We start from the raw sequence: 13,770 nt of genomic DNA on the forward strand, positions 1-13,770 counted from the left end.
CTACCATAGGTTTTCGCTTTGTGATTACCATGAGGCTTACATAGAACATTTTATAGATATAATAGTCTATTTATTCTGATAACTTTACTTCAATCACATACAAAACTCTACACTTTTACTCCCCTCTCTGTGACTTATGTATTGAAGTCACAATTTACCTCTTTTTATATTGTTGTTCATTAACAAATTATTGTGGTATAGTTATTTTTAATACTCTTGTCCTTATACTAGAGTTAAGTGGTTAACACTCCACCATATCACAGAATGAGAATATTCTGACTTTGACTATACACTGGTTGTACATTTTCATATGTATTCATGTTATCAATTATCACATTATCCTTTCATTTCAGCTTGAAGATCTTTTTTCATCATTTCTTGTAAGGCAGGTCTAGTGGTGATTAATTCCTTCAGCTTTTGTTTGTCTGGGAAAGTATTTATCCCTCCTTCATTTCTGAAGGACAGCTTTGCCAGGGAAAGTATTCTTGGCTGGCATTCATTTTTGTTCAGTACTTTGAATACATCATCCCACTTTCTCATGGCTTGTAAAGTTTTTGCTAAGAAATCTGCTGATAACCTCTTGGGGGTTCTCTTGTAAGTTACAAGCTTTTTTTCCTCTTTTTGCTTTCAAGATTCTCTCTGTCTTTGATTTTTGACAGTTTTATTACAATATATTTTGAAGAGGATCTTTTTAAATTGAGTTTGGTGACATGAGTTTCACGAGCTCAAATATCCAAATCTCCCCCAAGATTTGGGAAGTTTTCAGGCATTATTTCTTTAAATATGCTTTCTGCCCCCTTCTCCTTTTCTTCTTCTCCTGGAACTCCAATAATTCACAAATTGGTTCTTTTTATGGTATCTCATAGCCCCCATAGCTTTTCTTCACTCTTTTTTCTCTTTGTTCTCCTCCTACTAGAAAATTTCAAAGTTCATACCTTCTATATCACAGGTTCTTCTTCTGCTTGATCCATTCTGATGATGATGCTCTCTGCTGCATTTTTTTTCATTTCATTCACCATATTCTTCAGCTGCAAAATTTCTGTTTGATCTTTTTTTTTTTTTCTGTGAGGGAGATCAGCCCTGAGCTAACATCCATGCTAATCCTCCTCTTTTTGCTGAGGAAGACCGGCTCTGAGCTAACATCTATTGCCAATCCTCCTCCTTTTTTTCTTCCCCAAAGCCCCAGTAGATAGTTGTATGTCATAGCTGCACATCCTTCTAGTTGATGTATGTGGGACGCGGCCTCAGCATGGCCGGAGAAGCGGTGCGGCGGTGCGCGACCGGGATCCGAACCTGGGCTGCCAGTAGCGGAGCGCGCGCACTTAACCGCTAAGCCACCGGGCCGGCCCATTAAATTTCTACCTCTTGGATAAACTACTCATTTTGTTCATGTATTGTTTTCCTGATTTTGTTGAATTGTCTTTTCTGTGTTTACTGTAGCTCATTGAGTTTCTTTTAAAAAGCAATTTTGAGTTCTTTAAATCAGGTAGATCACAGATATTCAGGTCTTTGAGTTCAATTACTGGAAGATTATTGTGATCTTTTGGTGGTGTTGTGTTACCTTGATTTTCATGTTCTTTGAAGTTTTGTGTTACTGTCTTTGTATTTGAAGTAGCAGTCACCTCCTCCAGTCTTTACTAACTCCTCACTTTTCTGTGTCCAAACATATTTTTGCTACAGCAGTATGATGAAACTTCTCCTCTGCAAACCTGGACTTTCACAAAGACTCTTTCATCTGTGAATGACTGTCTAAGACAGTCCTTTCCAGGATCTCCTGGACCATGCCCAGGAGGGGCTGCAGTTAGTTCACAGGCCACTGCAGGGTCCTCAGCTAGGACCGAATTCTGTGTGTCTATTATCTGATTCATAGGTGGGTGAGACTCCTCCTGGATCCCTTGTTGTATGGTGCTGGGTCCCACAGCTCTCACAAACACACTTCTGTCTGTGTATGGGTGCTGAATTTTTGTTGTTGAGTAAGGGACAAAAACGAGGACATCTTTTGCCACCATAATGTTGACGTCACTCTCAAGGTGATTTCAGAAAAGCCAGGAAGGAACTAGAGTAAGAGGACCAATGTCAGGACCCTAGCTTATGTTTTTTTTTTTTTTTTGTACCTTAGAATGTAGAATTGAGGGAGATTTGGATAAAGGATAAAAATTAGGGTACAAAGCTGTCAGTAAAGAACAGAGAGTGAATAAATGAAATTTATATTATGTGGTGACCTGTGCATTGATGGCTATGTCAGCTGGGGAGATGATGAGTGTCCAGAGCTGTTGAATATTTAGAGAAATAATCCTCAGCAGGAAATCACTTTATTTTTAAGTGAGACAGATGTGAAGATGAAGTATTTGTCACTTTACCATTCTTAGTATCAAGAATTATAGACAGCAGAATTCACAGAGAAAAGCTATCTTATAAATTTATAAATATAGCTTAAATTAAACGGCTCTGATTTGTGGCTATTTTTCACAATGACATACATTTAAGCAAACATTCACTTATTTAAGCAAACATTCACTTATTTAACAAACATGTATTAAGGGCATGGTATTGTGCTAGGTACTGTGGGGTATGCAAAGTATATTTCCCACAGTTTTTACAATTAGTAAATTTTCAATACAACTGAAACTACAGGATGAACCAAGATGATAAAGGTTTCAAGAGCTGAGACAAGGCAGTGAACATCAAATGGATGGTGCATGTAGTAAGTGCAATAGGAAGTCAAAGGAGGAAAAGATCACCAGGAGCAAGAGCAACCTGGAAGCTGCAGAGAGGAGGAGAGGCTTGAGCTGAGCCTGAAAGTTGTGTTGGATGTAGAAGGTAAATAGAAGGTAAGTGGAAGTAAGACATAGTCAGCTAGAATGACTGACGTGTGTTTGGTCAACAATGAATGAACCATCTAGAATATAATACAAATTTTGTGTTGGAGAGGGTGGATTTAAAACACAGGTTATAGCTAGATTGTGTAGTACCTTACACATTGGGCTAAGGAATTTGAAATTTACAGACACTCTATTAAAATTTTTTACTGATATGATGAAAATGGAGTTTTAGGATGTTTTATGCAGAATGGATGAGAGGAAGTAGAAAACAAGGAAAGGAATATCATAACAATCAATCAAAATAATCCATAGATGAATTAACAGAGAATATAGAATAGGATTTTGACAATACTAAAAGTAACAGGAAACTAAAAAGATTTGTTGATGATAGTATATAGGACTATTAGGATGAGATAAAATATAGAAAATAAATTATAGAGAAGTTTTGATCAGGGGTTACTTGAGGATGGTGAAACAATTTTTTGAAGTAAGTAGTTCAGGGTGAGAGTTGGTTTTAACGGCAAGTAGATGACTTTAATTTAGAATTGTCGAGTTTAAAGAGATGGCAAGATATCAGAGTGTAAATTCCCCTCAGGCAGTTGGAAATATGTAAGTTGAGTTCAGAGAAATATTAAAAGTAGAGGTACAAATTTAGGAGTAATTCACATAATCTCTGAAGTCTCAAGACTGAATGAAATTTCTTAGGAAATTAGTGTGAAGAGTTAAAACCCTGAATACTGGAAAATCTTCATATTTAAGGGCTAAGACTGAAGCCAACATTTATTAAGTCACTATGCATATCATCTAGTTTAAATTTATAAAAGCTAAGAAAGTCTCAGAAAGTGCTGTCAAAGAGGTTTAGAGAATGTATAGACAGTGAAGTTTTGTGGAGATCCTGAGAAGAGAAAAGTTCAAGAAGAAAAGATTACTTAAAGATGTTGGCTGTTGGAAAGAGATCAATTACCTTTAAAATATCAATTATCATAGGTTTATAGAACAATTTGTGATTTGTTTCATAAAGAAATAATTGTTAATATTTGAGGGTCAATGTTTCCTTGGTTAAAAAAAATCCTAAAACACAATAAAATATCTGTATTTAGCCTGGGTACTCTTTACTATCTACTGCTTTGCATCTTGAAACCAGAGATTAATGTCATAATGGGCCAACTCTGCAAGAACAATTTTTTATTCATGGAATATAAGCCAAATACAATTGATGTGATAACTGTTATTAGAAAATTGCCCTTTATCAAGAAAGTGCCATTTATTTAGATTGAAGTGCATCTAGGATGGTACAACGACAAACTTCTCTTAAAAATCTAGATTTTAAAAATTGAAAAGAATTGGGATAGTCAGAGGACACAACCACGTTAGTTTTAAAAGGATACACACAGAACGTTGTTATTTTTATATGTCAAACATTGCCATCATCAGTGCTTTATTTTCACAAGTCTCTTTTGTTATTTTCACCAAATCTAAGTGTTATCTCTTCTACTCCAACAGGCACCACAATTCACTTGGAGCCAAGTACAGAACTCACATTGTATGTAGAGTGCCATTTATGGGGTAATTAGCCACTTGGAAAATAAAAAAAGTGGTCCATGGACCACTTGTGTCAGAGAGCCTTCTGGAACGCTCATATTTGAGAGCAGGAGAGAAAGAAACATGTCTAGAAATGAAAGACTAGAGGAATCCACGAGATCAGGAAATGTCCGTAAAACGCAGATGTAGAAATCCCAACCCACACTTACAGAGTCAAAACCACTGGGAGTTGCTCCCAGGAATGTGTATTTTAAAAACAAGAACCCCACACACTACACATCTACATTAAAATTGTAAGGTATTTTTTAAATAAAAAATGTAACAAAATTTTAATATGTACGTGTGTGTGTTTAGCCTGGGGTTCTTGTTGTGTTTGACTCTACTTCTCTCTCTCTCTTCTGTTAATTTTCATATAGCAACTATTTTCTCCAATTTTATGTCTCATAAAAAGATTAAACAGCCCCCCATTTGACGTGTGTCCTGCTTTCCCTGACATTTCTTGCTCCTTGTTTGAACAACTTATTATTCCATTACAGTGTAAGAGACTCTGACAGTGTCAGCATATTCAACATCAGAAGAGTCTGGCATTCTTATTAATTACTTTTAAAGCCTTCTGGAATGTTCATATTCTGGAGTAGGCAGAAGAAAACAGTCGAGAAATGACACAGACTAGGTGAATCCATGAGACTAGGAGAGACATTGCAGACGTAATGCATAGAGAGACATTGCAGAAGTCAATGGCAGAGAGCATTTTATAGTGGGCTACATGGGAAAATGCTAGAGAGATTTTTAAAAATATTTCAAATCTAAATGATTTTTGTAAGTTTCTCTGTTACATAAATGGAAACATTATTTTTAAAAATTTTGGACAAGCTTCTAAATAACTACATTACTTTGTCAGTCTCTGCTCACTAGAATAAATCATATTGTATTGCTTTGAAAGGGAAAAATTTTAGCAATTTTGTTTTAGTTTGTGAATTCACAGGAGGGAAGTAATTCTTAGAGCAAAGCTTCAAAGATTTAATATAAGATAAACAATCCTTTTGTCAAACAATATTAAATATAACAGATCTGCAGGCAGAATAATTCATTTTAATATTAAAATAAAATCAAGCACAACTTTAGTCTGATTACTTTGGCATGTGAAAATACTAAAGACGCAACAAATAAATAACAATTACTTAAAACTTGAAATGAGCAAAGAAATATGTGGAGGATTTATAGGTAGATTTTTCTGTCATTTATATTATAATGTTATCTCTGTCTTCAGATAAGCAGAAGTAAAACGGTCATTTAAAAGAAGCTGTGAAAAATGCAAGGCATAAAACTTTGTTGTCATAATTTTTGGAAGGTGAGAAAGATCCTAGTTTTTAGTTGTTCATAACAGAAGTAATTTGACATTCTTCCATTTAACAAAGTATTCACTGAGCACCTACTATATACTTGGCCCTGTTTTAGCCCCTGGAGTTTCAGCAGAGATACAGAGCAGTGGAGAAAATAAAGTAGGAAAGGAAGCTTGGAAGTGGTGACAAAGAGGTGTGGTTTTACAGCTTTACATATGAGAGTCAGAGAGGACCTCACCAAAGAGGTGACAGTAAAACAAAGTCCTTCAGGACATGTGAGATTGAGCCACGGAAAATCTGAGCCATGAGCCTGGAGAAGAGCATTCTAGATAAACTGAGTAGTAGGTACAAATGTCCTGGGGCAGAAATATAGTGGCCATATACAAGGAACAGGAAGGAGTCACTGAGGCTGGAGTGATTGAGGGAGTCTGTAGTATGAGGTGCGTTTGGAGAGGCCAAGGGGGCCAGGTTAGTAGGGCCTCATAGACCATTAAGTACTTTGGCTTTCATTGTAGTGATATGAGATTCCTTTCCCAGAGGGATATGAGAAAGGAATGACAGGATCTGACTTTATTTTCAAAGGACTATTCTGGCTGCTATCTTAGGAAGAGATTAGAAAGAAATAAGGGCAGAGGCAGAGAGACCTGTTAAGAGTCTATAGCACTAATTCAGGTAAGAGATGATGGTGGCTTGAACCAGTAGTGGTAGCAGTGGAGGTGAAAAGCAGTGGGATTCTGGATTTATTTTGAAAGCAGAACCAGCAGAATTTGCTGATAAATTGGATATAGTTTGTGAGAGAAGTCAAAATGGCTCTAAGGATTTTAACTTGAGCAACTAGTAGGATGAAGGTGCTATTTACTCAGATGAGAAAGATAGCAAAAGAAATGTGTTTTGGGGGGCAACAACCAGAAGTTTGATTTGGTGTATATTAAGTTTGCAATGCCTACTGAATTTCTACTAGAGTTGTCGAGTAATTAGTTATATGTACAACTCTGGATTTTAGGGAGAACTCCAAGCTAGAGTTATAAATACGAAAGAGAAAGACACGTTAAGTGGTATTTTAAAATTACAAGGCTGGAAATAGAAAAGAGGAGAGGTCTAGGCATGAATTTCAGGGAAATGTTAAGAGACTAGGGAGAAGAGAGGAATCAGCCGATGGACTGAGAAGTCAGACTTCAGGAAGCATTACTTCATGATTAATAACTTTCTTTCAGAGGGCATTGGAATGGATAAACTCTAGTGGCCCTAAGTGGTTTTTCACTTTTTGTAGGATTCCTCTGGTCATTTGCCATTTACCCATAACTTGATCTAAATCTTAAACGCTTGCTCTTACTCATGCACTCCCCTTGCTTCACGCCTGCATCACATTAGTTCTGAATATCTTTACTGGTAGTGCCACTTCATCTGAATGTAAAATGCATTTTTGAAAACTGTCAAAAGTAATTTGGGGATTTATCTGGTGAATAGAATGGGTGACCAAGTTGGTTAATACTGCTTTTGATCAAGTATTAGGCATGACTATCGAGTAATATCACCAAGTTTACTGTGTGGTTTATATGCCAGATCTCAAAGCAATGTCCACAGGCATGTTCTAAAATGTTTTGAGCAATGACATTACTGGAATATAGATATATAGTTTCCAAAAGGACTCTTTTCAATTAATAATCATACATCATATACATATATAAGTTCTGTTAACTTGATTAACACTATTTCTTAATATTCTATTATTTTATCATATATATTTCAATTAATAATCATATGTCATATACATATATAAATTCTTTTAACTTGATTAAAACTATTTCTTAATATTCTATTATTGTATCATATATATTTACACAGATGTCTAAAGTCTATGAACATGCATATAGCCATAAATAATATCTAATTGAATCTTCATTTCTGAGCCTAAGAATTTCTTAACTGCTATTCTCATTTAAGACAATTACCTTATCAAAAACAATTGAAAATAATTATTTTAATAAGTTCTGCAAAAACACATTTGATAATATTTGCCCAGCTATTAGAAAAATTGCTGATTGCTAACACCAAAGATTTACAAACAAGCATCCTTGGATATCTGGCTAATACTAAGTTTGAACGGATGTATCCCTTGCAAATTATGCCAACAATTTGTTCACTGAACAAATATTTATTAAGTTCTAGTATGTTCCAGATGCACGCCATGTTGAGAAGAGTTTGCTCTTTTAAATCCTTCCAAGCTCATCCTGAGAGATTTATATGCATAAAGGAGAGAGCCAAAATAATGCTGCTGACTTTCTCCACATCAGTGTAGTCTCCTGGGGAATCTCACCATGTGGAGGACCCATTCTGACTAGACTAGAGGAAGACTGGAGAAGGTGGTGATGTTTAGATTTACCCTTTTTGTCTACTGCACCCAGACTTGGACCATTAATCAATTATCCTGTGACACAGAAAGCTCCCTCTCTTACTTAATGACATGGCCCAAGTGCCATCCTTGCCTCTGCCTTGACCCACCCTTAGAGAGGAATGGAGTGTAACAGAAAAAGCAACTTTTAGTTTTCCTTAGAGGCTAACTACAGTTGTTGTTCTAGGTTCTGGGGATGCAAAGATGGGGTTCTTGTCCTCAAAAATTTTATTACTTTTTGAGGGAAAAGAAATACCTGTGAGCAATTACATCAGAATATGATAACTGTTGCAGTGGTATAAACTCAAGGTGCAACAGGAATCTGGGGGGAAACCCTAAGAGATCATGGCTTCACAGAGAAGGTGATGGCACTATTCCAAGGGCTGAGTCCATCCTCCTCCAACCTCAGCATGACAAGATAGATGTAAAGTCTTGGGACCCAGCTTTTTTTCCTTTAGTCCTTAATACTCCAGCTATTCCTGCTTTCTCAAAACTTTTTCACTATTTTCCTGACGCTCATATTGAGTAAAGTCTAACTTTCATTCTAGGACTTTCCCTTTGAAATATTTTATTATCTTTACCCCAAGGATCACAATCATTCCAAAGTAGAACACTGTAATTGGCTCACTGTTCTTCACTTAAACTTGGTGGCTGGCCCCATTCCTCTCACTAATGTTGACATTAATTGCCTAAAGGAGGCAAGTGATTTCTAAATGCAGGTTTACATGTTTCTTATTAGACATGATAAACTCACAATGTTTTTCATGTGCTTCACTAGTATGGTCAGCTTCGTATCCTCATATGATATGACTAGCTGCACCTTAGGCTTCTTGTCAGGAAACTTCTCACCTGATAAAACAATAGAATTTCAGTGGGTTAAATTGGAAGTGGCTCATCACAGGATAAATCAAACATTTAAAGACTAAAACAGGATCAATGGATAATATGCAAAAGAAACATTCTTCAGATCATGCTGAAAACATAATACTCCTCAGGAAGCTGGGTTGGTTGAAGATGGGATTTGTATCTAATCTTCCTGAACCAACTCTTCCTTCTCACATTCTGTCTTTTGTTTTGATTGATAATATTATTTTCCCAATTATTTAAGCTTGAAACCTCAGTGTCATTTTTGGCTCTAATTTTCTCCTTAATGTTCAATACAATGAGCTTACAGTATTAGAGAGCATAGTGGTTGAAAATGTTGGCTTTAGAAGTCAGTCTCGGGCTCAGGTCCCAGCACTATACTCGCAACTGTGTCATCATGACTAAGAAAATCGACTTCTGTAAAATGGATATAATAGTTACCTACTTCAGGATAGTTGAGATGATTGATAAAATTCAACACAATGCAATCTCTCAATAAATGTTGGTAATTACTAATCCTCTCTCTCCATATATTTGCAGTCATCTTTTCCTTTCTACTACTTCCATAGCACCTAGTTCAGACTCTTACAAAGCATTTGCCTGAACCACTGGAACATTCCCTTCCCCTCCCCCAGAACCCAAATCCATTTGTACATAATTACCAGTACAATCTTCCTACAGCAACTTTTATAAAATTACTCTTTTGATCAATGCACTGCTCATAGCCTTCCACTGCTTATGAAAAAAAAATCTGAATTCTCGGCCTTGAACGATTGCTTCTCATTGAATCTGTCTGTTTTATTCCCCACTATTATTATGCCATACTGTAGTCTGTATGTTCAGTTCTACAAACATGCTCTACAATTTCCTTCCAGTCACTGTTCATATTGTTCCCTTTATCTGAAATGCTCTCTTCCACCATTTTTGGCTACTGAACTTTTACCTTTCTACAAGGCCTAATTAAAATGCAAAATAATTTCTGCAGTCACCTCCCTCTGAACTCCCCTAGCACAGCCGTTACACTTAATATTTATATTGTAATTATTATTTTATGTGTTTCAATTTGCTTAGTGGATTACATTCTCCCTCAGAGCTTACTTTTTTCCTATATCCCCAAGGGATTTATTTAATAACAGAAGTAACCTCAATTTTTCTTTTAAGTTATAACATTCCATGATTAAAATGAGGGCTTTAGTTTTTTAACTAAAAATTTCCGGTTTATAGCACAAGGATTAAGCATAATTTACAGTTTTTCTAATATTTCTCTTGGTAATCTCTGGTTGTATAGTCTCTGAGGGAATTTAGAGAGAAGAAATTTATTAATAACAAGGAATTTGGCAATGTTCTGTTGTGGGCTCATTGTGGTCCACGTTGTTTTCTGATAGTCAATCTCAGCTCTTAAATCCTCTCTAACATTTGAAAATTAAACGTGAGTGGTATGTTTCTACTCCCAAAGCCTTTTACATGTTTATTAGAATAGTTTACACATTGTAAGTAGGTAATATTAATTAATTTTCTTGTCAATGTGGATTATTGACATTGAAATAATTAAAATTGACATTGAGTGTTTCTTACAACTGAAATGGTGAGTACATAAATATAATTAAAAACTTTCTTCCTTAAAATATCTTGATTACAGTGCCTGAGAGACACTGTGAGTTAGAGATACCATGAGATAATTCTGACTGTAGTAGTGAGTTAAATTGCATATCATAATAAAAAAAATGTAATTGAACTTTTGGTATGAGCATGCTACAAATGCTGATGACTATTTGATGTACAATTATCATTATTTTTTAATTAAAGAGTGAAAAGATTATTAAATAGAAACTCAATGTGTTTAATCCGAAGAGTTTTAATTCAAAGGTAGGAAATGAGCATAAATTTATGATTGTCTAAATAGTAACCATACAACTGTTACTTGAGCTGACTAAAGATGATATTCCACCCTAAACATCTCGTGCAAGATTAGTAACCAGAGTATCCATCAAAACATGCCAGAGTTCAGAACCCAGTGAAAACTCAAGCCACTAAAAGTCTTAGTAGTCAATGTAGTAATTGTAGAGGTCCTCAATATTTCTAGAACTCCTACTGTGTGCCAAACGTTGGGCTAAGATCTTTATATACATTAACTCACTAAATCCTCACAGTGAATCTATCAAGTGTGTGTTATCTCCATTTTACACATGAGGAAACTGAGGCATTTGGTTCAAGGTCATGCCGACAATAAACAGTGCAGGTTTAAATGATCTCTAAAGCTTATGTTCTTAAACATCATGCAAACAGGACAAAGAGGGGCAAACGGGGCAATAACCTAAGGAAAAGAGTTTAAATGAAGAACCCAGAGAGGGAGAATTTTGAGAATAGCTTCATATGGACAAGAAGATGCTAGAATATTTTGATTTTCTGCTTCAAGTTAGTCTGGGGGATCCGATCATGTTTAATCTAACCATTTATGGTAACCTCAAGAATTGTTAAAAATGTTATTGATCCTAAGGATGACTGTGTTGAAATGCTTGAATGCATGGCATTACAGCAGCTAATACAGTGATTATCATGCATAATGTATCCATTAACTTTAGAAAAATAGCATTTCAAAACAGCTTTTTTCAGATGATAATATATTCATATGACTCAAAAACGAAAATTTATTTTAAAAGTATGCAGTAAAAAGTCTTCCTCCCATTCCTAACACCTATCCACCCAGTTCCCCCACCATTATTTTATTAGTTACCCATATATCCCTCTAGAGGGACACATATCCTTCCAGAGTTTCGTCATATAAGCAAGTATGAATAAGTACTTTTATTTTCTCCCCTTTTCCACAAAAGGAATAGCATATTTATTATTCTGCACAAAGATTTTGAAGATATGTTCATATCAATAATACATAGCATATTTATTTATTTATTTATGAGGAAGATTGGCCCTAAGCTAATACCTGTTGCCAATCTTCCTCTTTTTGGTTGAGGAAAATTCGCCCTGAGCTAACATCTGTGCCAATCTTCCTCTATTTTTTGTATGTGGGATGCTGCTACAGCATGGCTTGATGAACAGTGTAGCTCTGTGCCTGGGATCCGAACCTGTGAACCCCAGGCCGCTGAAGCAGAGCACGCGGTCTTAACCACTGTGCACTGGGCAAATCTCGCATCTTTATTTTTTAAAATACAATTTCATAGTCCATTATGTGGAAATATCACAATTTATTTAACTAGTTCTCCATTGATGGGCAGGAGGATTGTTTACAATGTTTTCCAGCTGTTACAAATCATGCTGCAATGAATAGCCTTGTATGCATGTCATTTTGTACCTGTGCATAAATATCATAGGATAAATTTCCAACAGCAGAACTGCTGGTCAAAGGGTATTAGCATTTGTAATTTTGATAAATGTTGCCAAATTGCCTTCCATGGAGGTTGTACCAATTTGCATGACCACAAGCAGTGTATGAGAGTGCCTGCTGATTCATAACCAAGCTTATTAATTAAATTTTTGAATTTTTGCCAATCTGATGAGTTAAAAATGATATCAGTATAATTTTAACTTGCATTTTTATTATTTATGGAGTTGAGAATCCTTTCATTTGGTTAAGACCACTTGTATTTTCTTCTTTTGTGGATTATCTTTTCATATTTTTTATATGATTTTCTATTTGGTTGTTGATCTTTTTCTTACCAATTTCTAGGAGATGGCTACGTGTATGTTAGATAACCAACCCTTTGCGATAAATTTCAAGTATTTCACCCATTTTGTCATTTATCTTTGCATGTTTTTGGACTTTGCTATAGTGTTTTACATCATACAAAACTGTTATAGCTTCTGGATTTGTAGTCATAGCTATAACAGCTCATCCCAAGATTATAAAGGATTTTTTCCATGTTTTCTTTCTCACATATATGGTTTCATTACTTACATTTAAAATCTTTCATCCATTTGGTATTTATCCTGGAATATGGTGTGAAGTATGCTACCCCAACACTATTTATTGAATTCTCCATTATTGGTTTGGTCACATATTAAATTCCTGAATGTATTTGACTATATGTATGGACACTCTATTACATTCCATTTATTCATCTATTTATCTGTTGACACCACACTGTTTTAATTATTGCAACTTTGTATGTGTGTGTTTGTTTTTTGGTGTGTGAGGAAGATCAGCCCTGGGCTAACATCCGTTGCTAATCTTCCTCTTTTTGCTGAGGAAAATTAGCCCTGAGCTATCATCTGTGTTGATCTTCCTCTATCTTGTATATGGGATGCTGCCACAGCACGGCTTGATGAGCGGTGCATAGGTCTGTGCCTGGGATCCGAACCTGCGAACCCCAGGCCACTGAAGCGGAGCGTGCGAACTTAACCACTATCCCACCAGGCCAGCCCCCTGTAATGTGTTTTTATATCTGGTAGAGTTAGTCTCACCTCTTTGCTCTCCTTTTGCTAAGTCTTCTTGCCTTTCCTTTGTTTATGAACTACAGAATAAGTTTATCTAGTTAAAAATAGATCTGTTAATATTTTTAAAAATTATATTTCAAAATTAAATTGGAAATATCTGACATCTTTATGATGTTGAATCTTCCTATCCAAGAGCATATTGTATCTTTCCATTTGTTCAAGATATCTTTCAAATCCCTCAGTAATGCTTTAAAGTTTTCTTTATTTGGTCTTGCACATTTCCTGTTAAATTTATTCCTAGGCTTTGATTTTTTTTTTTTGCTGCTATTGTAAATGGGATCTTTCTTCTATCAATCATACATTCTAACAAGTTATTACATATACTATATGTAATAATATAATATATACATATGTG

General features: G+C 35.5%; 1 protein-coding gene across 1 annotated transcript in view; it reads right to left on the reverse strand.

The window, feature by feature from the left end:
• PIK3C2G (phosphatidylinositol-4-phosphate 3-kinase catalytic subunit type 2 gamma) overlaps positions 1 to 13,770 on the reverse strand; it is a 380,793-nt gene that overhangs the window by 22,738 nt on the left and 344,285 nt on the right. Inside the window, exon 32 of the mRNA XM_087442698.1 lies at positions 8,854 to 8,948. Coding sequence (XP_087298824.1) covers positions 8,854 to 8,948 — 95 coding nt within the window. The remainder of the gene's footprint in view (positions 1 to 8,853; positions 8,949 to 13,770) is intronic.

The sequence above is a fragment of the Ceratotherium simum genome, chromosome 17 (genome assembly GCF_057802395.1).
Source record: "Ceratotherium simum simum isolate JZ-2026a chromosome 17, ASM5780239v1, whole genome shotgun sequence".
Classification (NCBI taxonomy): Eukaryota; Metazoa; Chordata; class Mammalia; order Perissodactyla; family Rhinocerotidae; genus Ceratotherium; species Ceratotherium simum.